The 26,047-nt window shown below is 38.2% G+C and overlaps 1 protein-coding gene across 1 annotated transcript in view; it reads right to left on the reverse strand.

The window, feature by feature from the left end:
- Nucleotides 1–26,047, reverse strand: part of LOC142378168 (CUB and sushi domain-containing protein 1-like) — a 445,101-nt gene that overhangs the window by 52,494 nt on the left and 366,560 nt on the right. Inside the window, exons 40-50 of the mRNA XM_075462406.1 lie at nucleotides 23,261–23,379; nucleotides 22,909–22,978; nucleotides 22,055–22,171; nucleotides 21,229–21,438; nucleotides 18,993–19,181; nucleotides 17,593–17,770; nucleotides 11,237–11,382; nucleotides 9,794–9,874; nucleotides 4,886–4,999; nucleotides 2,322–2,438; nucleotides 1,690–1,761 (exon numbers count right to left, since the gene is read on the reverse strand). Coding sequence (XP_075318521.1) covers nucleotides 1,690–1,761; nucleotides 2,322–2,438; nucleotides 4,886–4,999; nucleotides 9,794–9,874; nucleotides 11,237–11,382; nucleotides 17,593–17,770; nucleotides 18,993–19,181; nucleotides 21,229–21,438; nucleotides 22,055–22,171; nucleotides 22,909–22,978; nucleotides 23,261–23,379 — 1,413 coding nt within the window. The remainder of the gene's footprint in view (nucleotides 1–1,689; nucleotides 1,762–2,321; nucleotides 2,439–4,885; nucleotides 5,000–9,793; nucleotides 9,875–11,236; nucleotides 11,383–17,592; nucleotides 17,771–18,992; nucleotides 19,182–21,228; nucleotides 21,439–22,054; nucleotides 22,172–22,908; nucleotides 22,979–23,260; nucleotides 23,380–26,047) is intronic.

Here is a 26,047-nt window from a genome sequence, read left to right on the forward strand (position 1 = left end):
GTTGTCCATTTTTCAGTGCAGTCAAGTCAAGTGAGCTTTATTTATATAGCACATTTAAAAACATCAGAATTGATACAGTCTTTTATATTAGTCCTCAAAACATTAGACACACCTACCTTTTAATGTGGTCTTTGGTTTTCCTGAATATTTGTACATTTTGCAATAGAATAGGAAATTCAGAACCATCATCCCTACTATTATGTTGTGGTTATGGTATAACATGTGGTCTATTCTAATTACAGTAGCCTATATTTCTATTGGTTTTTAAATGATGAACAATAATGGGAGACGATTCCTGTGGAGAGTTTAGGTGGCGTGAAGCCCTTTACTCGAAACACACATTATACTGTACATTGACCAACGGAAGGAGAACGGTTAGCTTAATTGGACATTCCAATATTCAAATTCAAACTCAGGATTCTCATGACGCAGATGATGTCATGCCTACTACAACAGAAAAAACACAAAAACCATTTTACATAACATTCTACTAAAAGTGTATCATTTTCAACAATTTCTTTATCTATTCTGTCCCAAAACTCTTTATTTAAGGTCAACAATATCCAAAGTATCTCTCTAATTGTATTAATACTTGAACAATGGTCTAGTTTAGGTGGTTTTTAGAATTTGTGTGTTGTGTTCTGATTGTGAGGTGCTATTTGACCCGTCACGCGCAACTGCGCCCCCCCAACAAATTGAATCACCAGCCGCCACTGTTTCTGGGACATGAGGCACATGCAGGTGACAGTGTCATTAAGACACTAAGTATCCCCAAATTACTTGCTGTATATGTATTCTGACTGGAGAATATTGTTCAGCTCCATCTCTGGTTTATGAGCCCCAACCCTCCACCTGTGCCAACGTCTGGTGTATGAACAAAACAGTGGATTCCACCCAAGTAAGTGTAGGGTTGTTAAGAAAGACACACCATTCATGTAAGAACATAACATAAAATGTGGATGAATTTTCTTTAATATTTCTAAAAAGGAGACTTTGTTCCTTTGAGAGATGAGGTGAGAAATCAGAAATCAGAAACAGCTCAGGGACAGGCGCCTGTGAAACAGTGGAGCCATTGCTGTCGGCTACATCAGAGGCATCCAGAGTGTGCAGAGCACCGGGCAAGTTAAATGGAAATAAACAGAGCCAGGTGGGATACGCATATTAGTCAGATACATGCTCAACAGGCTCAACAAATCCCATTTTATTTTCTAAGGTTTGTATCACCTCATTTGTGGTTAGTTTCCACTTTATGTATGCTGTTTTATTTTTATTTTTTCTAAACTAAGCTGTAGCATCTCAAGCCCAAGCCTTAACAGAACACTATTGCTTGTTACTAGGTTAAGCTGCCCAAAGGCATTTTATACAGTTCTTCATGAATTGTGTAAATGAGAATAAATAGTGAATATTGAGGAAGAAAGTTATAAAAAACACAAATATTCAAAGAAACATACAATTTAATTTGTGTACCTAAAATGTATTACAGTACAACACAATTTTTTTGAGGTCGTGGGGGTAAATTCACAACACCACAAATTAGTTTTCAGAATTGTGTATCATGTTAAGGGGTTGGTGTTTTCAGAAACAAAAAAGAATTAAAAATGAGCGCAAGTCTGTGTTTGTGTGTGTGTTTAGGTGTGGTAATGTGAGTATGTGTAGAATGTGTACAAATAGAAATGAGATGTTTTTTACCGTCAAAAATCTCCAGTTCATCAAACTGCTTCTCACTGTGGAACATCTCCACATAGATATTGATGGTGTAACCTGAGAAACAAGAAAAACAATTATACAGCTGAACCTACAATTATGCTGTAATTCACAAAATTTCACGCTGAAAGATACACACAGAAATGAATGCATACATGTCTGACCCTGACAGACCATGTGTGCAAACATATTGTGAGGACTTTGCTTTCATCCTATTCTGGATATAACTAGTAAAAAAAAAAAAAAAAACTCTTTTAATTTTAAAGGACTATTTACTTTACATGAAACAAGAAGAATTTGGTTATCAATGTTTATTTAAGTATCCAGGTTTCTGGCACTGTGTGCAGGTGGTATTTTCAATTTAATTTTTTTTCCTTCACCCTTGTCACTATGATCTTTACCAATGGAGAATGCTCATCAGCCTAGTGAAGGTGTTTACATGCTAATGTATTCTGGTTTCTTATAGTACTCCTGGTTGCATATCCAGGTGCCATAAAAGCCACATTAAAACATATTTTATTATTTTAATTAGATGTCTACATTTGTAGCACACAACAAGAACACTAAAAATTAAATAATAAACAGAACTCTGGTGTATATGTATTTGCGCACTATACCTGGAATCATACGTAGTAGCCAGGAGCATGTCTGACTGTTGGGATAGTTGCCAGGAAACCCAGGGCTAAGTATGACTCCTGATGATGAAAAGCGCTCCTCATTGGCTGGGCACTGGGCTGAAAGGGTAACAAATAACCAGAATGAACACAAACAAACAAATAAAAAACATAGTAGAGTTTTTCTGAGTTTTAAGAAGTTACAAAGATGGCTTTAATAGAAGACTGGAGGGGCGGCGGTGGAATAAAACAACTTCCAGGTATCGGCCTCCTGAAAGTTTAGTCTCCTGCTCAGACCCGTTACACTTTGTACACTTCACTTGGCTGAGTTTTTGCACCAGAACCATTTTGTTAGGTGTACACCTAAAAGAATACAAACTTGGTGTAATTTAGGAAAGCATGTTGCCTTAGCTAAAACTAGAGCTTCTCATGAAGTTTACCATGACTGACGAGTCATGCAAAATACATATAATGTAATGCAAGGCAAAATGAAAAACCACAGGAACATATGCTTTTTTTTAATAGCTCACTTACACTGAGACAGGTTTCAGATGCGCTTGAGGAGATCTTGCAAAATATTTTAAATCAAAAATACACGGAATCTGAAGAAGCGGAATCTGAAGGCCACTTACATATCTTTTCTTCCTTTAATAATGTGGCCATTTATTAGCCGTGCGTACAAGCGAGACAGTATCCAGTAAAAAGGTTTAATAAAAAAGGAGCTAAACCCAAAAGTAGTTTGGGGGAGAGCTGGTTCTTATTTCCCCCTGCGCTTTATGATGGAAACAAAATTCTGTTCATTCCACATGATGGGGAAAGCTAAGCAGCTCTCCAGCTCTCAGCTGTAGAGGGGAAATGTAATTTTCTAAAAGGAGCTATTTCAATCAATAGTATTTTTTCCTCATAGGAATAGCAGGACCACCACCCTTTACCTTCCAGACTTCATAATAAAGAATTCCTCTTTCATGAGATCACACGTGAATTAAAATCAAACATACCAAAAGGTTGCTACAGCAAACTAATATACCATCAATCTACCAACACCTTCAATATTTGCTGAATTAGAAAAGGAAATTAGTTATGTTTCACGCAACTTTTTTTACTTCAGCTCACAATACAAAGATTATTTGTAATTGATCGACCGTACTTACTGCACCGTTTGACATCACTTTGGCAACGTTTTTTATAGCTTTCCAGTTTCTAAATACGATTATAATCTATCACTAATGTTCTGTCTGCCTTACTTTGTTTTCAGCTTATGATTTCCTTTATTTCCCCACATGAGACATGAGAGCCCACTGAGAATGATGCTGAGCTGGTTGTACATAGATGAGTTTTATATGATGGTGAAAAATGCAATAATCCCACAGCAATAAAAACAACTTTTCCTGCAGATGTGAATGTTGAGCCCGTCTTTAGTGAAGCAGTACTGATCTTCTGATCTAGCTCCTGTGGTGTTTTTTTTTTGCTTTTTGGTAATGTTCTGGTCTTGGCTTTCTTGTGATTATTTCCGTTTCTTTGGGTTTTAGTATTTGCTTTAGTTTCAGTTCCAGTTTACTTTTCAAAATCACCGTCCCCCTGGGGCGTTTGTGGTGTTCCTTCACTCGTTTCACCTGCTCATTGTGACACACTCACTCATCAGTAAATGTATATAGTCTTGTGTCTCCCTGTTTTCTTTTTCAGTTTGCCTGTTCATCATCCCTGTGTCTGTTTGCCATGCTACCAGTTGCATTTATTCTGTGAGTCTTAGTTTGCACTTGAGATTTAGTTTGCTTTCCTGTATAACTGCCTGAATCGTGGATGCTTTTTTACCACCTGTCTGTTTTTTGTTTTTTTTTTGTTTCTTTTGTGCATACCTTGATAAATTGCTATTTCTCTTTAGCTTTAAATTAAACCCGGGAAACGTACACAGGCACGCACACACACACACACACACACACACACACACACACACACACACACACACACACACACACACACACACACACACACACACACACACAAACAGATTAGCCCAGTAACATGCTCGTTAAGCAGTTGTTGTGTTGTCCTGTGGTTTAAGGTCATCTGTATCCACAGTTGTATTATGTGATTGCTGCTGCTTGTGCCTTTTTGTTTGTTTGTTTGTTTGTTTTTTCTCTGGTTCTCTGCTTACAGATGCTCCTGGTGCCTCTAAGGCTGGATTCCCCACAAAAGCCGTGCATTGTCTTCAGTTTTCTTTTTACAGGTGTAGCAGCTGGTTGTCTGATTTTTCATTGTTTTCTATGTTTGTCTCTTCATATTTCTGTTCCTTTTTTTCCCTTCTTCGCTCCCCCTCTCTCTCTGTCCCTCAGTCCGGTTCGGCACTATCACATGTCAAGTATTGTAACAAAAATAAATAAATAAATAAGGAGTTGATGGGCATCAAGGGGAGCTTTACATTCATAAAGCTTCCCTTGGCATAGGAAATGTGTTTGGCATAAACGGTATTCAGATTACAATTCTGCTGCCATAATGCTGGACAGGACAAGGGATTAGAAAAAAATAAAATAAAATAAAATAAAATTAAACCCTGGGCATTGCCTTACCTTGACATTTTGGGGGCGGGTCTTCAAAGAGCAAATGAGAATTAAGTTTACACATAAGCTCTGTCTTTCCAACCAGTGTGTATCCAGGAAAGCAGCGATACTTCACAGTGTCACCTAAGAAGGGGAGCACAACAAACACCTTGTTAAGTCAACCTAATACCAATCAGTTCTGCATTCTTTTTGACTGTCAAAGCTAAAATCTTTTACCTATATCCTGGAAATGATAGGTTAGAAATTTTAACACTCATATATTGAATTAAATTTATCTAATGGGACAACACAGAGCACCCTCAATGACAAAAAAAATGAGCCATGATAGCAAGAATCAATATGCAGAAGAAAAAAAACAACAAAGTGCCTTATATAGCTACATATAGAAATAAAATAATTTAAAAACCACTTGAAAAATGTCAAATTTAACAGTATACGATTCTATACAATTGTAAGACACTTTACCGTTGATCGATAAAAACAAAATTAGATAAATCAAGTAAAATCAGGAAAGGCGCTCCAATAAAAGTATGTTTTCAGAAGAGATTCAGAAGAGGAGACTGACCATGTTAAACTGAACAAACAGTTTTGTTTATTACTCAAACAGTTGATGTTGGACGAACAGCCCAAACTTGCCTGAACTAAGTACTGTTTCTATTAAATGATGAAGACTTCAGATGTTAACTTTTACAAAGAGGAGAGAACAGGAACAAAGATTCCAGCAACAACTACCTCTCCAAATGTACTTTACTCCTGAAAAATAGACTTAATAAACAGATTTTTAGTTTTGATGGGATGAATGTTACTCCTCAACTTTAATTAAAGACATATTGCTTGTTTCAAACTATGCTCAGGAGACGTAAAGTGCCTCACAGCAATGTGCAAGATGCTTAAAGTTGTTGAACAGATCAAACAGAAACATTTCGCCTAACCTTGAGCTCGCTGTATCACAAGCTGTATGATCAGTCACAGGGCTAATTCTGACTCCTTGATGCTATTCCACTTTTTGGTATAGGTACCAAATCTAAAAATACTTGCAGATATTTTCATTGAGAAAAGATTGGTACGGGTCTTGTGGCAGGGTCAACCAAAAGAAATGTGCCACTATTTTGATATGAAAAGAAAATTGTAAAAGAAGCAGTATTAAGAGGCTTTATTATAAAAACTCAAGACAAACTAGTTCTTATGCCAGATTTGACTCTGCAGTGGTCCTTGCACAGGTAACTTCTTGGTGGAAAAGAGATGTCATCGGTTCTTTCTTCTGTTAGGTTCTGAATAAGTAAAGCTCACTTCCAAACATTATGCGAAGTAGAAGATTTGCATATATTCTATTAAAACAGCACAAAGCTCTCACTTTTTCTCTCCCACTGAGACTGGCCTATTCTATTCGGGTCTGCTGCTTCTGGCCGTTGGTTTTGTTGTGTACTACAGGTGGGAGCAATTTGATGTTACCTTTATGCAGTAAATTGGAATAGTCTTTGTATCACTGTTTAATATTATCTGTATTCTGTATTCAGAAACATTGTACAATTCGAATTCTGGGGCTGTTTTACATTTTGGCATCTTCTGGACAGCACCATGACCAAGGAGAGCAGAGAAGTTGCCCTCTTTGTGCTTGTACTTTAGGATTCACATCGTTGTGGCAAAGTATTCGTTCTGCTGGAAGATAAAAAGCCCAAAGAGACCTCAAAGCTTAAGCTCCAACCCCATTGATTATTTGGATTGCAAATATTTGGCTGAGAAAACTATGCATCATGTACCACCACAATATCAAATCATGTGGGGATGACATGAGGTATTGCATAAACATATGTAGTCAATGCCAGATCAAATGCCTGCTGTCATTAAAACTAAATGGAGAATTTCCAAATACCCAAAGACGTATTTTTTATGAAAAACTTTCATCAAATTCTATCCGGTTAAATTAAAATAAAGTTAAAAACAAATAGAAGCATTTTCATGGGTGATTTCAGGCTTTTGGACCCTGAACCCTTCTGTTTGGTGTTATATTTTGACAAAATACATCAAATAGAAATCCAGTTTCATTTCACACTACACAGACAGAAAAAAAAAAAGAAAGACCTTGATGTGCAATAAACATTTGGGTAATGAAATTTTGCTATTTATTCACTTTTGAAGGAATGGTACCGTGACTTGGTATCATATTCCTGAAAAAATGGCATTGCCTCACCTACTCGTGTAATGCTGCATTAAACCAAGGAAGTATGTAAATGTACTGAGGACTTACTTCCTAGCTCAAGCTCAAACATTCAGTATAAATACAATTAAGACAGAGACTCTGGAAGGCCCATATTTCCCGATAGGATTGAAACATCTGTTTACCCTTTTTAATACGTTCCAAACCTCTCTATGTACTCACACAAACCTCAAAACACAAGAAATGCAGTTGAAATGCAAACCTAATTTTCTGAAAAGCTGAGAAGTTTTCCAAAATGCAACAACAACTTGGACTTTTAATTTAGTTAATTCATTTGAATCACTCAAAAGTTAAAAAGCAAATTTAACAGAAAAGAAATACAATTCCTTCTTTCTATCTTATGGAACACTGTCAAGGTCACAGCAAAGCAGCTGGTGCATTAGTCATGTCCACTCATAACTCAGTTTCAGTAAACACAAAACCACTGTGATACTTCACGTGATACATTAGTGATGATTATTCATTTCTAAAGGCTGAGTCGTGACAGCATCCAGCTGCTGACTGTGAGTGCAGCCTCAGCTGCTCTGCATGGAAGTGACAGCCTTAACTGTGGATATGGTTACTGTTCAGACTTTGGCTGCTGCTGTAATTGTTTTAAGGTGCCAGGGTTCTGTCAAGTTGGGTATCCAACACAATACAGTCTGGTAAGATCATACAAAAGTAGAATTATACATTTCTATAGAAAATTTGTAAAGTTAGGTCAAAATTAAACTACTTACACATCCCCAGATTCAGATTCCAGACTCTTACTAGTTAAAATGTCAGTGTTAAAGTGGGCTGGCCTATAGCTACATGAAAGTTACCTGCATAAATAGTCACTATACGATGTTGCAATGTGATTATGTGCATTAGGTGTTTTAAGGATCTGGATGGTCTCAGGAGAAAAATATTTTCAGTCATTGCGTTTTGCCTTGTAACTGCAGAGGCATCTGTCTGACTTCAGGCAGCAACTTTTATGATGTTTTGGGCTCTCAGCCTCCTCTTCCCCGAGCAAATGTCTGGCGAGCAGGGGGTTGCTAGGGTGATCTCTTTGCCAGAACTCTCTGCGAGGCGATGGGCCACAGACAGAGCAATTGCCATGCCAGACAGTGATGTGCTGCCTGTTGGGTCACTCTCTTTAGCTGAGGAGTAGAGGGTATTCTGGATGGAGAATGAGAGCTCAAATTTCCATAACTGTCAGAAAAGGTGTGTCTATGATATTTTTTGAGATGATATTTTGGTGACCCTCTCCAAAGGTTAAGCAGGGTGTATCAGCTGACCCATTATTTCCCAAAGTCTACCCCCATGTCCTCTGTCTTGTTGACTTTCAGATTTTTTTTTAGATCTTTGGGACCTTTTTGTGGCCAAAATCAAGGATACTATGGTGTTGAAGTTTTTCTACATCTTCAACAAGTTGTCTACTTTGAAGTTTGTTTCAACTTTGCCATTACAGTGCAGCTTAGCCTCTGTAATGCTCGTCTGCTGACCATCAGCTGCTGACTTGTAATTCAATATGTCACCTGAGAGTAGCCCTTAGTTAAGCTCTAGTAAATACTCTAAAAGCCAATCATATCACTTCAGTGGCCCATTGTTTTTGCAAGATTGACTGGGCAATTGATAGTCAACGTCAGTACCAGCCTAAGTTTAGTTAGTTCAGCACTTAATCTTTAAATATTATTATTCCAGTTGGACTTTTTGCACATCATTTTATAGGGGGAAAATTAAGGCCATAGGCTTTGCATCCTTTCTTGAACAGCGTGTAGCAGCTGCCCACTGTATTTTTCTTCTTTTGTGGGAAGTTGAACATGCTGTTTAAATCAGGCATAAACCAGGAGAGGTTTGCTTTGTTGATGCTGCTGGCCAAAATGAGTCCAGCCCCCCAGTGTCTGTATTATTGTCCCTTGATCTCCTCCTGCAGTTTCGCTACAGCAATTCATGTGCTCGCTTACAGAGGGACACAATCGTCTGTGATTACTACAAATGTAACTTATGGGACAAGGCAACGGGATGGTCAGGTACTTCAGGTGAGGGAGCATGATTGGGAGAGAAGTAATGTATATTGGATCATACTTATGAACGAACATCTCCACCTTTGGTTTTGCTCAACTCTTTTCTGTTTGTGCAGACAGTTGCAAAGAACTGTGCTGATGTATCTGTGATGTTCAATATAAGGGATTTGGAAGGTAGAAAAGGCTAGATAGGTATCGTTGTTGTGATAGATGCAACATTATTACTGACAATCAAGAGTGATTTCTTTGCTAGATAGACAGATATTTATGAACCACAGAGACACAATGTTTTTTAAATGTCCTAAAGCAAAATATAGGTGACTGTTGGCTTGCTATCTTTAGATTGTGTAATTGCAAAGTATTCATTCATGTCATGATCAATAAACATAATAACGAGCCACTATTAGCTTGATCAGGTACTGTAGTTGGTCATTTTTATGTTACAATGTACCACGTTACATAAGGTTGATGAAAATGTTTCATTTTGAAGAATGTATTGCACAACATCATTAAAAAAGTCATCGTTAATTGGTTTAATTTATTTTGCATGAGATGAGCGCAGGTTTGGTCGACTTGGTATCAAGACAAACAGTCTCGTATGTTCTCATATTAGGATTTGTTGCTTCATTTTTTCTGAACACTTTCAGTTTCATCTTTTTTTTCCTTTGAAATCAAAATAACTACAATATCATGATTTATCCGGACAGTTACCTATGTGGAAGTTTTCATCTTCATAGATGATTTCTGCGTTCTCCACAGCAGGGGGAGGGGAGCATTTCCTCAGACGATATGCTGGAGACAAGAGAAAAAACATGGTAAACCTATGATGAACCTGCCATGTTTCTAGTTGATGCAACAATGAAGTCTACATCTCTGTTGTTTGTATGTTTGTGATGGAGAAGGGGCATGAAGATGAATGTAATCTCTAAAACACATAGTGCAGGCGTATTTTTAAGCATAAATATTGCTTCACTGTTAGCACAAGGGATTTAATTGACATCCCCAAAAATAAGCACAGCGGTTCTTGGCAAAGGTCATCCATGCGTAGAAAGAAATAGTGGATGTGATGTGTGATCTTTATTTTCTAAAATATCTTGGCAGTTCTTTAAGGGCAGTCGTGCGTGTATTACGGTGTAATAGGAAAAGTGACTTTGACATAAGGTTACATGTTGTTCTGAATGTTCCAGCTGCCACATAGTGTGAAGGCTGGCCACTGTTCACCAAACAATAAGTATGAGTTTACATCCAGTTGCCCATTTTGAATCCTCTATGTGCCAGATCTCTGGTTAAACAGAATACACCAGCACTCATGCAAGTCTGGCAGATGAAAATGTAAAAGACATGTGAATGTTTCTTCAAGTTAAGAAAATGAGAAAATCTGACATATAGTGCTGATTCTGTCAAGTGGCCTTGTGATCAAATTCTCAAGAGAGCACCTGTGTCAAACTCTGCCAACAACCGTAGAACACTAAGCAGTGTATTCACATTTGTAAAAATGTAGATTCGCTTCTTGCTACCTAAAAACCGAATAACAAGGAAACAAGGAACACCTGGACGGATCTGGATGCCTTCGAGATGTCCTTCAGTAGCTAAGTGAATAAATGAGAAACGGTTGGTCTCAAGTGTAAAGGATTTGTAGAATCCTCTCACAACCCCCCCCCAAAAAAAGTGTTTTTACATGTGGAATCTGACAAAGTAAGGTGGCGTTTAAACAACATTTTAATTAAACACATACGTGTTTGCCCTAAAACATACAGAAAGGATCATACACTCTGATCAATAATGCAAGCAAATCATATCTTTTGAGATGCCAAGATTTGAACAAAACCTCCAGCCTTGGCATTGGAAGCTGCAAATAAAAGATGTAAAAGCATCACATGCTAAACTTTTTCAGAGATATGAACTAATCTGTATGGGGATAGAAGCTTTAGCATCCAGTTCAAAGCCTTTTTCTTCTCTTTGTTGTTCCCTTTTTTTTTACCATTAAAAGTCCTCTGAACTGAACCCTTACAGCTATTCAGTGCAAAAATTGAGGCTATATAAATTCGTAACTCAGGGGGTATTTTTGAGTGAGAATATTAAGCTTCTGTTCCATTTGCTAAAAGTGTAGTGAACAATTCCACATCACTAACTGCGTTTGTGCGTTAAACTCACCGTGGAAGTTGAGAATGAAGAACCCTCCAGTTGAGAAGTCAGAGTGAAAGCGGATTAGGACCTGCGAGCTGCTACTGTAGGCTGACTCCAACGCCGTATTACCACTGAAGACTCCCAGCTGAGGGCTAGATGTATCAGGACCATCCCTAAATAGAGAGGGAATGAGGAAACCAGAAATTAATACATTTGAAAGTATAATACATAAAAACTATTGGGAGGAATGGCGGAAGAAAACAAAATAATACAGTAACATAGCCTGATAAACCAGCCTAAATGGATTGGATGTCTAATTTAGTCTGGCTCCGATCAATGGATACAACGGAACATTGTTGATGAGCACAACCCGTTGTCTTTCAAACCGTGTCTGTGCCTATAGGCCAACGCTCTGACCAATCAGCGCAACTGACTGTGACGTAGTAAGCGCGACAGAAAGCTTTGGTGGGAGGGGACTCTTCCAAAACTGATGCCAAGGCTGAATCAAACGAGCGCTGTTCCATTGCCGCCGCCATCTTTCTTGTTGTGCTTTCGCTTCCATGTTCGCTTCCACTGCCCAACGTCGCACTGCTCTGTCGTCACTCCCTCAAAACCCCGCACCAGAACCCTCTGCCCCGCCCGCGTTGATTCAAAACACATCTCTGCGTTGTGATTGGTTTAGTTGCCATCTGCCAGATTCAGGGCAGTATTTTCAAAATGAAAAGTGGTTCGAGGCCAGACCCAACCGCAGGCAAAACATTTTGCCGTCCAGCAGTTGGCGCTGGTTTTCCAGGCTAACAGTAACAGACTTAACTGTACAAACAAAAACTTGCAACATGGAAAATATACATAAAACAATACATATTTAATATAACATTTCTGTTACAGTGATCAAATGAGATTATGCAATGCTTTTGTATTGGCATAAAGGCACATTTGTTGGATATTTCATGCACATTACTTTTTATTTGAATCACTATCAAAAAGAAAAAGGGCCTAAAGCAAGTTTGGGCACGACTTACTTATATCCCCTTTAACAAGTACTGCATCAATATTTGACGGTTTCAACTCTTGTTTGGGGGATTTTCATTCATTCCCCTGGACAGTCTCTTTTAAGAGCTGAGACAAGAGATTTTGAATAATTTTGTTTAGGCAACAGTACTGCAAGGTCCACGGCAAGGCCTTCGTCAGGCACAAGCCTTAGGCAGCAAAATGAGGTTTTAGGTTCTTGGTCTTCTCGATCTGCCAAACTTGAACTTTTCTTGCTAAGTGTTGATTGATAATTACATTACGAGTTGAGAAAACCGCAGCATGAAATCAGTTAGATTTCTTCTTATAATTTCGTTCTGCTTTGTGGGCATACGATTGTGCTGAGAAGACCCAACCGAGGAGTTAGAGCATGTATGATGCTTTGAAAATCACCTGAAAATCTTCTATTACCTGATCTTTCTGATGATGGACAAGCTACCGTAGTGTTAATGGTTTGAGATCTTGGTATAAGCTATCTGAAAGCCATGTTTTGATCACTAAACTGTTACAGTTACAGAAATTTTGAACAGAGATCCCCAAACATTACACGGCACAGTGAATCACAGGAATATGGTCAGCTTTTTTTTTTTCCTGGAGCTCTTCCTTTTCATACTTAATTAGAATTTTTGCAACTGATAAAAATCCATCCTAAATCAAAACAAAAAAGCACGGCCTTGCCATAACAACAGTCACACACTATAATACTTCTTTAGACAACCTCGGGCTTTGAAAGAGGCACAACCATCGCCGTAGCATCATTGTGACAACGTTTATCTCCATCCTGAGTTGCATCAATTTTTCACAGAGATTTTGTAATGATGATGGGCAATTTAGACAACTGCTGAAAGACTTCCTCAGAACATTCGAAAATTCTCAGTGGTGATAAGATCTGGCCAACATATGTGTGAAAAGGATGTCTCACGCTCCCTCATGCAATCTTTCACAATTTGAGCCTGATGAATGCTGGCATCATCAAATTGGAATAGACAAGTTCCATAAGGGAAGAGAGGAATCTATTGATGGAACATGTTGGTCATTCAGTATATTCAGGTAGTCTGACCTCATTTTTTTGGATACATAGCATTGCTGAACCATAACCTGACCAAATAAAACAAGCTCAGATCATCGTGCCCCCAAAGGCTTGTACAATAAGCATCAGACGGGATGTGTGCAGCACTTTCTGGAACAGGGTAAATCTGCAGACCACATGACCAGTTCCCAATGCTGTAGAGTCCAATCTTTATGCTGCCCTGCAAATTGAAGCCAGTTTTTTAACTTTTAATTCTTCAAATTCTTTCTGATAAGATGCTTTCTTGAGGTGACACAGCTTCTCAGTTCGACTACAATGAATTTTCTTCATATTTTGCATGTGGACATGCTCTTACTTCCACTAATAAATGTAGCTGTGAGTTCTACTGTTGATTTATTTTCAGTTTGTGAGTGTAATGTAATTGATTCATTATTATGATTATTCAAGATTTTCTTCTGACCACATTCCTTCCATGATGATGGTTCAACGCTATCCTTCTAAACAAAATTTAAGCCATTTCAGCATTTTTCCTTAGTTCTTTTGTTTGCTTGATAACCAATAAGTTGACCCTTTTAAAACAGAGCAACACCTTTTCTGACATTTTTTTCCTATTAATTCCATGTAGTGGAAAGCCATACAAAAAATGATAGACATCAAAACTTCATTGGTATATTGTATATTTGGTCTTTTTGGTACATTGTATGGTTGGAATATTGTATATTGTGTACAGTATATTTTTCTGCCAAAGCAGGGAAAAGAGTTAGTTTAACATTTTCATGGTTTTTGTGATACAGATTTAGTTTCATCACCTAGGTTTAATTACAAAGAAACCAAAAGCTGCCGGTGTTACTGGAATACAGCAGATATGAGGTAAATCCATGTACAGTTCACTGAAAGGGGAGCAAAAATATTCTAGTCTTTTCTATTTTCTTTGTGTGAAAATTTTCACTGAACAAAGCCCACAATTTAAAGGCTCCGCTTCATTCATTAAATATTGAATGCTACTGAAAGGTTACATTTTCTAACATTTCTAAATGCTCAGTTTTAGGTTTCTAATGAATGGGCCATTTGATTAAACAAGTGCTTTCAAGTTTTAATTCACTAGAAGTGCCTGAGATCTCCTCAATAATTCAAGGTCTTTGGAAGGTGTTGGAGCTAGTTTGAGAAATCAGAACAGGCTACAAAAACTAAGAATGAGGAATAAGAACAAAGAAGAATAAAATTCTAATTTATTTACGGAACAAAAGAAAAGATAGGTAAACAAATACAAAATAGAACTATTTGAAAAAGCTGCTTGTGCTGATAACACACCAGACACACCTGCTGGGAAAGAAATAACTATCATGGTCGAGAATAACAAATGAGACACCATGCTAAAAATGCTGCAATGTTTTTATCTAACTATACAATCCACCTGTTACAGGTGAATATGAAGTGTGACTTCAAGAAATACATTAACAGCGTGAAAGGCTGCCATGACACCTGACCAAAAAAAATCATTTTGATTTTTTCTTTCCCTTAAAAGTGAAAATGGTGGCATTTTTCTTCTATTGTTAGAACTGAACCTAATGCCTTCATGCTGGATATCTTTGTGCTCAATTACACTGCATCCATAAAATGAAGTGAGATCAAGAAAATAATCATAAAAAAAGTGGAGCTTTGTTTTTTAAGTGATATCCCCTTCTGCTTGAAAAGGCCATTATGGTTGAGCACTGTAATTTTCTGAGCTTTTCTGACTTTTCTGATTTTCTGACTATAAAAATGCTTTTTCTCGTAACAAAATACACAATCTATAAATTGTTGATTGCTGCTACATTGATGTTTTTTCTCCTATTTTCAGACAGACCAACAAATCAAATATCACACTAAGCATCAATACAAAGCTAAAATATTCATAATATTGTTGAAACTACTAAAATGAATACTGCTTTTGACTGAGTGAGTATTCAGCATCACAAACACCTGCATTGCGTTGCTCTTAAGATAGAGCCATTGCCTGCTGCAAGCAGTGGTCCAGTAGCATTAGGCAAAGAGCCAAAGTCAACTGGTGGGAGACCGCAGGGACAGTTTGGCTTCAGTCCCTGACATTTGCAGGCAGCTGCTGTCACATAAGCCTCTGGGATAGACAAGGTAGACACAAGCGGACACAGATCACAGTAGTGTCGACGTGACACATGTTCAAGCACATCCTAAGTGCATCTCTTACTAGTCTGATAATGAAAACAACAAAACAGGAGCGGCTTAAAAAAGAAAGAAAGCAGTATAACCACAAAGAGCAGCTAGGACAGATGAGTGATCAGAAGGGGGAAGTGCAGGCTCCTCAGTCCAGGTTTTACCAATGGTGCTTGTAGAAAATCATTACTCCGCCAAAACCAAAGGAAAGTTCATGTGCTAATTTCATCTAAGAATACATAAAACATCCTTTACACATCCAGTCACAATGTAAATATTCAATGTAAATGCATTTTCAATAAAAAATAGGCCTGTTTTGGTCTTCACACGACTCATTTTTTGAATAAATGCTGAGAGTTAACGATTGAAAGCTTGATATTTGACCTAAATTATGTACTCAATCAATTTTATTATCAACCCAGCAGTCCATACATTACATACTGTGTCTTGCTGTATTTTCTATCCGACTGTTCTTAGTAATCCAGACAGCCAAATGCCCAAATCATGACAAAAGTGGTGGCCCTTATTTTATGCTCTTAATTAAAACAATGGCACTTTTCTTCTTTTATTTAAAGTTGTTGAGGCATATAATCAAAGTATTCCAACTACAGATCCGACTACAGGCCATTCTAAAAAGTCTAATCGAATCTTATGGTAATCTCAATAGGCTGTTAGTCATTAATGCACTATAAACCCATTACACTCAACATCTTGCTTCAACTTTCCACATGAAAAGCACATAAGTTTCTGTCTGGGCGGAACTAAAATCCAAAAAGGAATATCGTTCTTATCAAAAAATAGTACATATTATAATACACATACATATTAAGTATCTTGGCCCGAAAAAAAAAATGTTTTCATGGAAAAAATGCTGTTGCAGTGGACCTTTAAATCAGCCATTCTAAATCTGTCGAAGACCCTGGAAGGTAGACAGTGTCCCACTGGGTCTGAGAAAAGCACTCCTCTCGTCAGTGTCAGCCCCAAGTCACTTCGAAATATATTCATGAGATACAGCTAGATTGAGCCATTACGTCTGCTCTAATCTTACATTACTGGCCTCTTTTGGCGTCCTATAATACACGGATGCAATTCTAGAATTCTGTTCAAGATATGTACCACAGAAAACACATGAATGACTAAAATCTCTTTGAAACTGCAAATCAATTTAATACATTGCCTCTCTATAGCTAAATCCATGATTGTGTTTCCAGATTGAAAACTAAAAGTCATAGACTACGATTGCGTCCCTTTCCTACTCCCCGCAGCTACTTAGTCGCTAGACAGCCCTTACCCTGAAAATGAAAACAAAACACGAAGTATGTCACTAGTAAAGCAAACCTACAGCAAATATTAGCAAGGCTCAAAACCTACTTGATCCTAATTTCCTTTGTGATAAATGCCTCGTTCATTATAATTCTGATTCTGATAGGATACATAACATACATGCACGTTTAAAGTGCTCTGTTGTAGAAATTTCTCCTGTACTGACCCAAACTTGTCTGATCCAGCAGAGTCCCGTTGGATTTGTGATTCCAGCTCTGCCACTCCTTTTCATTACATTTCCCACTCCCCACTGACTCTCATCATTACTTTCAGAGTAGCTGAGCCCTCTCTGGACCTGTGTATGGCCACAGTACTGGCTTAGATTGAATTGGTCAGTGGTCCCATTGTAAATGCATTACTCTCACAACCCCTGTATTAAATTCTTACCTCTACACTGAATCCCATTATTATCACTCAAGAGGAAATATATATATATATATATATATGTTGTTGGCAGCTGTGGCCTCGGTGTATAATCCTTACTGTATTACTGAATTATTTTGTGTTCATGTATGTCTTCCTATAATAAGCTGCCAAACAACTGACAAATATTTTTCCATTTGTATGAAGCATGACATGGATGAAATTCAATGTCATGGACACCATAAGGGTAACATCAAAGTATGATTGAGGTCATGTGTATGTGTATGAGCAGATGAATAAGTGATAATGCAAGTGATATGTGTGTCGAGGTGGCAGGGAGTGAGGTGCATACCTGTCAGTGATGCAATGACTGTCTAGGTGATGCATTAAAAGACATCTACTCATTCCTGTCTTTCTGTGTGTGTCTATGTCATGAATGTACAAGTGGGAATGTGCCCACACTTACCAGGCAGCGATGTAATCTGTGACAGGCTCTGTCTGCAACAAAGTGAAGTTGATGTAAACTCCATGTCCGTGGGGAACAGTGATGAGCCAGCTACAGTCTTGGGAGTTGGGGTATTCATTGGGATACTGAGGTGAATAGATGGTCCCATTTTCAGCTGTGACATTATAGCCACAAGGAGCTGTAAAAAGCAGAGTTATTACATTGTCTTCTCGCAAACTTTTCAGTCCCCTCAGGAGACAAGAGTGACTATGGAACTGCAGAAAGTGAGGGATTCACAGTAACTAATGGCATGTTTATATCATTAGTGGCAGAGACGGAAGCAAGATTAACCTCAGTAGGACAAGAAGTAGACACATTTCTTTTTTTACCAGTGTATACAATTAATAAATCAAGCAACACAATATTGATGGTGTATTTACAGTGCTTAGTTGTGATAATGGGGAAAAAAAATCAGAAATTAAATCAGATGTATTCAATATTTTTTTAAATATCTTGATCATAAAGTACAGTTGATCCATGAGGATTGTAACAACACAAAATAGACCGGGTACAAGTTTATCTTTATTTTTCAATATGGCGTATTAAACCAAATAAAGACACATTGAAACTTAACAGAACCGAATGAGTGTACTGTCCCAAAGCCTCTGTTTTATTATGCTACAAGAAGCCAGACTTGTAATATGTTGAAGCAGAAGTTCTCCAGGCTGAAGGACATTCAAAGCTTTTCTTTGGACATTGTCTTCTTTTTCACTCATTTTCAGCCCAGTCCTTGTACCTGATCATTTTCAGTGGAATGTTTTTTTTTTTCGTTTCCTTCTTTGTTCGGCCACTTTACACCTGAGACCTTTTGATTCACTCAAGGATAAAATAAAAAAAGGCCACCAAGCTCAAAAGATGCACCAGTGTTGTGTCTATGCATAACAGAAAACTTAACAAAGAACCAATTTTAAATTGTATCTTTAGGGACATTTGTTACTAGCAGTCTGTCACAAAGACACAGCATTTGTTCCCATTTTTTTAGTTGTATTTATGGAAAATGTCAAGATGCCACAGCACTAAGAAGGTGGTGTGCCGAAAATCTCAGCATATTGTAAAATGTGTCCTTAGATTTTTCTGAGGAAATTGGAAAAGTCCAAAGAAGAGCCTTGGAATGCCCCAGTTTATATGGAATATCAACTTTAAAGGTTGTTAATATGTCACAAACTCTATTTCTACCTCATATACTGAATTTGGATTTATGTATGCACACGTTTCAGTAAATTGTTACATCTGTGTCTTTTAAAAAATATATACTTAAAAAAATATCTAATATCCAAAATAATAATATATGTATAAACAATGAAGAAAGGTTGAGGCCTTTGCACAGTGCTGCATATCGAGAAGCAATGAGTTGTTCTTACCCTCACAGCGGGGAAATGGGTGGTTCCACTTCCTATTGGTCCCATGCAGGCATGTCAGGACTGTGTGCCCGATCAAAACATAACCAGGGTAGCACTGAAAAGTTATTGATTGGCCAGCACTGTAGTCACTGTTGATGATGTCACCATTGGGGAAGGGAGAGGGATCCTGGCAGTTTTGAAGTTGATAAGCTAAGGACAGAAAGAAGGGAAAAGACTGTGAGTGTGGAAATATTATAGATTTATTAAAGTTTACCTCATTTTTTTGGCATGGAAAATAAGAAAAATCTTCTGCTTGGTAAGCAAACAGTGGAGGCAAGCATACATTTGAACAAATTGATCAATAATGTGTAGTTGTACATTCAAGTATGTCGTATTGGCCAGCCAGCCTCTCAGAGTTGACTTACCTAAGAAGTTCCAAAAGGTGACAACAAAAACACTGCTGATATATAGCTATTTTCACTCTGTGCAACTAATCCACATGAGTGAACATTAAAAATCTATGAACCACAAAGACGAGTTGTAGTAAATGCATCGACATACATATAACTTATCTTTCTTATCTCTGCACATGTATGCATGGCATCAGCATAACAGAATTACTAAGGGCACATCTCACTTGGCATAACTGTCATGTCGAGTCAAGTTCCTCTATTAAAAACGTGCCTCTCACCATGTCTGCCCCTCTAAGCAGGGATGGCTGACATTGAAGTATTAGCTGCCACACAAAGCTTGAGAAAAGGCAACACCTAACGGCACATAAAACATGCTCAGTACAAGGTCATTACAAACAATGTCTCCAGGACTGAGCAGCAGAGTATAGAGTACACTTTGTGAAGAGGCCTCACAGACAGCGTATGCAAGTACGAGCAGGAAATAAAAGGTAGAAACCAGGAACTATGGGCAAGACCTTTGGAACCTGACAAATCATTCATCTAGATGGACAATGGAATAAAATGAGTGAAACAGCAGTGATGAAAGATGTCGGAGTCCCATGAGAAAGTAACTGCAATAACTGCAAGAGGAAGGAATATGAGATGATATGAGATTATACAGAAATACAAGGAGCTGAAAGAGGAAGTATGGAGGTATGTAGGGCAGAAAAACACACTGTTGTAAAACTACAGCCAAGAATGTTGCTCCCGGAGCAGCTTTTTAAAATTTCTCTGTTGAGAAGTTCAATTTTTTGGGCGCTGCAATGTCAGAGTGCCAAGACTGGAATCAGAGCTACCCTAATCTTTCATGAGCAAGTCTTGGGTTCAGAAAGTGGGTACTTTTCCCACTGTATTCACACTGATTTCTGTGGCCTAAGGACTTATCCATCTCAGGTTTCAAGGGTGTACACATAACTATTCAGTCTATTGAGTGGCAAACCTCCCATGCCTGGAGCACAGATCCTGAGCTTACAAGTGATGTAGAGTGGTCCAGGATTGAAAGCATGTGCTCAGGCTGGGGGTAGCAACGTGAGCCTCTGTGTATACTGCATTCTTCTGCCAGAGAACCTTTTCCTGTCAGATTAAAAAAAAAAAAAAAAAAGGGAGAAAAAAGAAAAGCATGTTTGCATCTCCCAAAGGCAAACAGTGGGAGGACAGTGACAAGTACCGCAGTATTAGGGGAATTACTATTGCAAATTGGGAGTTAAAAAGATAAAAAAATATATATATACAAAAAAAGAGTTACAATAAGTGTATGAATGTTGAGTTAACTTCTGTGTTAGTAACTAAGCCTTGTTCAAGTTATGCTGTTGCATAGGCCCACGGTGCATCTCTTGTGTCTTTGAAGTGAGGCACTTGGGGCAACAAGGAAAGCCTGCCAGACAAGATGCCAGTCTCTCACAGGGGCTTACTGGCAATCCATCTCTTTTAATGATGAGAGAAAAGCCATAAGGTTTTTTAAGTCTTTAGCATGACTCATCCATGGATCAAAGCGCAAAACATTCTAGCAATATGTTTTTTCATCCCACAACTCATTTCTTTGACTTGGTAAGCCTTTGTAATTTGGCCACTAGGTTAGGGAAGCTAATTTATTCTGAGCCTTCGAGGAGACTATTTTTTCCATGAAACAATTGGGCAACGATTGTGTTCCCTACCCAAAAGTTGAGGAAAAGGAACAGCAGACCCACTTAGAATACAAGGCCACACTCTCATTGGTGATGTAGTCAAAAATAGTGCAATGGTTGTGTTTTTTTTCTGTGTGCATTTTCCCAAAAACAAATCTCGAAACATCTAGACAATCTTACCTTGATAGGTCAGTTTGAACCCGGGTCTGTTCTCTGAGTGGTCACTGTAGAAGTGGATGATTGTCAGGTGAGTGGTGCTCATCAACGGAGGAGGAATCTGTGAGCCAGTAAACTGACCAATAAGAGCAGAGCTGTGCTGTGGCCCAGCCCTGACTTCTAGGAAGTCATGGTTGTCCTCTGAAGAGAAGTTTTGGAATCGAATATGGGCTCCTGGAACACAAATGGTTATAAAAATGACATGAAAAACCTTATGCACTCCATGATAATATTATTAGACAAAGAAAGTTGATGTGATTTAAACATTAAACTTGATGCAGAAGGTGACCCACAGCCAATCTGTGAAGAAATATAGGGATACTTTTTGATTTTACTTTACTTTTACATAGACTGACTGATGCATAGACGCCAACAGCAACGATATTACATTATTTCAGATGATTACATCTGTTTCAACTGCAAAATTTGCATTTACTGTAATTATAACATTTCAAAAACTTCAGGTTTTGTTTGTATGAGACTATGACAATAAACTCTAGATAGCTTTATGGAGTCTGGTTTTCCTGTCATTACAGTAAACTGTCGTCATTTCTGTAAATGTGTGCCATGCAAACAAAATGATGCAAACTGTGTCCTATTCAAACCATCACTTACTATAGTCATTTAACAGCTCACACCATGTGTCAGCCTGCAGTTAACATATGGGGAAGCTGCTGCACATTTTGAGTTAAAAAAAGAAGCTCTATGTTTCCCAACTATGCCGGCAGATGTACTTTATGTGACACCTCCTATTAAGGAGAGCTCTTCTGTCTCATAACGCAGGGCTTACCATATCCAGCTGGCAGGGTGATTTGCCAGGTGCAGTCAAGGTTGCCGGGGTAGTTGCCAGGAAAACCCGGACTGAGGATGACACCACTCATCTCAGACAAGACCCCGCCACAACGAGCTGACAGCACATACACAGAAAGCACATTGTTAACATACGAACGTTATAAAGATCATTGCTTTAAATTTTTTACCGTTTTGACAGGAATGCACTGATCCAAATTATATAACTGTAATGTGTACTGTTACTGGAATTAACATAAAAAAACAAAGCAAATGGGGAAACTTGTTAAGTTTAACTAAAAATCTCCTCTAAGAATTTTCACCAAGGATTGAATTGTTTACTTTTACAAGCACATCAATGGAATCAAGGTCCCTCAACACTGTTGCAGATGTAAGGAAGACTAAGGCTCTCACTTCAAAGAACAACTACCGGTACTGTTTGAAACCAGTAGACATATTGATCCTATTGATTGCTGCACCTACTTCAGTGAAAAGAAGTTTCTTGCTTCCACAAATCTAATTTCAAGTGCCTGAGATAAACTAATTAAATCATAGTCAAAATGAAGAGTAAATATCACAGTAATAATGTGATTGGTATTGTGAGAGGCCACAGTCACTTTAAACAATTCAGCTGGCAGAGACATCAAAGAACAAAGGGCAAAATGACTGAGAAACTAAATGGAAAAGTAACCTACAGCGTCAAAAGTTTTATTTTTCAGAGTTCTCTAATCTAGTTAAACATTTCTGTCATGTTGCTTCAAATTATGAAACTTGGATATTTCCCTCTCCACTTGATTGATGTTTCTTAACAAAATACAGTCAGCAGTGTTGTGCGTGTTTGCGTTTGTTCTGCACCTATGCAAAGAGGTGGTGGGTAGTTCCATCGACGCACAGTCCCAGGCATGCAGGAAATGTGAGAGTGACCCTGAAAGTGATTAAACAGTGTTCTAAATTCAATGTAGAAAAAAAAGTCAGCATGGAATGTTTGTACATTTTCATCTTTCAAGTGCATTTTCTTTCTTTTTCAAACAAAAAACACTTGGAGGAAAAGTTACAATCTCATCATTTTTTTGAGATTGGTAATTGTTTTTTCTACTCATTGGAAATAAAAATGGGCATGTCTTCAACCTAAATTAGTTTGTTTAATGTTTATATATACTTTTCAAGTAACACACACACACACACACACACATTTGTGTACACATACCTGTAGTGTGTACCCAGGTTCACAGCTGAAAGCCACCACCTCATTGACCATATATCGGTCTCCTGTTTTAATGCCATTGGCTGGAATCATTGGTTCTGGACAAGTGGTAAGACCAACCGCTATAACAAAAAGAAGAAAAACAATTAAAGAGAGAGGAAAAAAAAAATAATAATAAAATGTTCTGTGTTGTTGTTATTATTCATTTTACCGCTACCCTTTCTTCATAAATATTGCTGGTCTCTGACTCCTAACAAACGACTTAGAAAAAGTCATTCTGGCATGATCATCAATTCTTAAAGTTCCACACAACTAAACAGCAGACTGAAGTGTTTTTGCTTTATTATCAAACTTATCAAGGTCAACTAAAGTCATTTTACTGCATGCTAAAATAAAAGCAAAGTCACTCCTCTCTTGCTCTCTCAGCCTTGCTTTTACCACACTTGTCAATAGAAACTTTATTATCACTTTTTTGGTCTTCCTCTTTCGCCACTACAGGACCTTTCTGTTTATTTGAATACTCTATTTGCAATACACCATCACAGCAAAAAAAGCACCAGTTTACCTCTGCATTCAGCAATTATTATTATAAGTAAAAGATAATTACAGAGAAAATGAGAAACGTATCGACTTTGTTTGATGGAAAAACCAATCACAGGATTAAAGTGTTGTAGTGTCTCACACAAAAGAGCTCACGCTGGAATTGACCACTGTGGAAAAAAAGACAACGTGCATGAAAATATGGGAGGGCAACAGAATGACTTTAGTAATGTTCTCCCAACATAATAAAGGCTAAACACGCTCGTAATAAGTTTGGTTGCGGGAGACCCTTTATCAAATAGCATCGGTGGGAGTATATTCCTGTTTATGTGGAAACTTCCGCAGGAGACTGCCCCAGAGCCGTTACCATGGAAACACATGGATGGAAAAGGGATGGAGGGAGAAGGAAGGGGAGACAGAGGAGTGAATGTTTGTGCATGTTTGCTTGTGTGTCTGGTCTTGTTGGTTCATTATCTACCTTCCTACCAGCAAAATGCTGTGATCCCACTGTGCTCACACACACCACCGCATACACACACACACACACGCACACACACAGGTGCCCTATAGCTCCACTGAATGGCATTTGTGAGTGTGTGCGCATGAGTGACTTTTACATGAGAGTGTGCTTGCTGAGGGGGAATAAGGGTGACTTTTTTTAGGAGTATAAGTGGTAAAGCTGCATGACGCTGTGCACACACACACACACACACACACACACACACACACACACACACACACACACACAGTGTAATATTAGGCAGAGCATCAGCAGGCTGTCATGACAACTGATCAATGAAACTATTCCATTTGGCTGACCATCTTTCTCTCTCCCTGGGCTAACACACGGTTCACCCTTTCCCTGGCTATGAGAGAGCAGTTATGCTCTGTAAACTGCTGACAGCACCACAAAACAGCCCACAAGGGCCACTAGACAGCAACCAGACACTGTCAGCATTTAAGCCTAACTGACTGTATACTTTACTACACTTCTGTTTAAGATAATGCGAGGTTAGGCAAGTGAGAGAGATATCCCTTAGAAAAAAAAAGCCCCTTATCAGCTTAAAGTGATGAGAACATCATCACAACAATCATTCACCGCTGTGAGAATTTATTTTCCCTCTTTCAACAGAAAACACATTGGTTCACGATAATCAGCAAACAAAGCTGTTTGAAAGGGGGATCACAATGAGTGATTATCCAAGGTCAAATTATTTTGTTGTCTCCGATCTTATCCACACCTGATCAGGTAGGTTGACAGATCCCTGCAAAGTTGAGTCTAATTTAAAAAAAAATAAAGAGAGTTAAAATACCTTCTTTGTTGTGAGTCATCCTGCATAAAAAACCTCTCTGGCAAATTTGGACCAAATTCTGCTTTAATTAAAGTGTTGGTACTCATTGAGCGGTAAGCAAAAGAGCAAAAGTGTCACCTGTCATCTGCAACAGCTATTCATTATAGATGAGGCGTGGATAATACATTTTTAGCTGAACCCAAAGATGCCCATCTTAGAAAAAATTGCTTGATCAAAATATTTTGGTGTGGCTGCTCACTCTCTAATTATTAATATGCCCCCTTAAAAAATTACACGCCTGTGTACCTGGTTCACGTCCTGTAGGACTCAGTGAGTGACTATTAACAAGATACAGCCTGTGATAAGGAACAACATTCTACTCTCTGAAATAGACACAATGTCACTGATGTCCCAAGGTAGGAAATCCATAGATTTTCATGTCGATAAACTTCCAGATAGAAATCCACATATTTGTTATGAAAAGGGGATAAATGACACAGTTTGTGACCTTTAGTTGTCTGAGGATCGCATACACACACACACACACACACACACACACACGTCTATAAGAAATGATGAAATCTGTCCTTTTCTACATAAACAGGACATAACCTCTTAGATTCGCAAACAAAATGCTGCAAACTGTAGCCTTGTAACATTAAAAACAACAGTTGCATTAAGATCCTTCTGGTGGGAGGCTGAAGGTTTGTCTGCCTCTTTTATCTCCTCCATCCTCTACTACACAGTTTTACTACTTTGACTCCAAGTGTGGACCTGTTAACAAAAGTCATGTTGCAAAGCACAAGGTAACTACATTTGAAAAAGCCTCCTGGTGGTCCTCCTGGTTTTCATTCTTAGTGACAGCACGTCAGCACACAAGGAGCTGACAAAAATACAATCGAGTCACAAATGTGTTCACCCACCTGGAAATCTCCACCGAAAAATACTAGTTCATACA

This window comes from Odontesthes bonariensis, chromosome 1 (assembly GCF_027942865.1).
Source record: "Odontesthes bonariensis isolate fOdoBon6 chromosome 1, fOdoBon6.hap1, whole genome shotgun sequence".
In the NCBI taxonomy this organism is placed as follows: Eukaryota; Metazoa; Chordata; class Actinopteri; order Atheriniformes; family Atherinopsidae; genus Odontesthes; species Odontesthes bonariensis.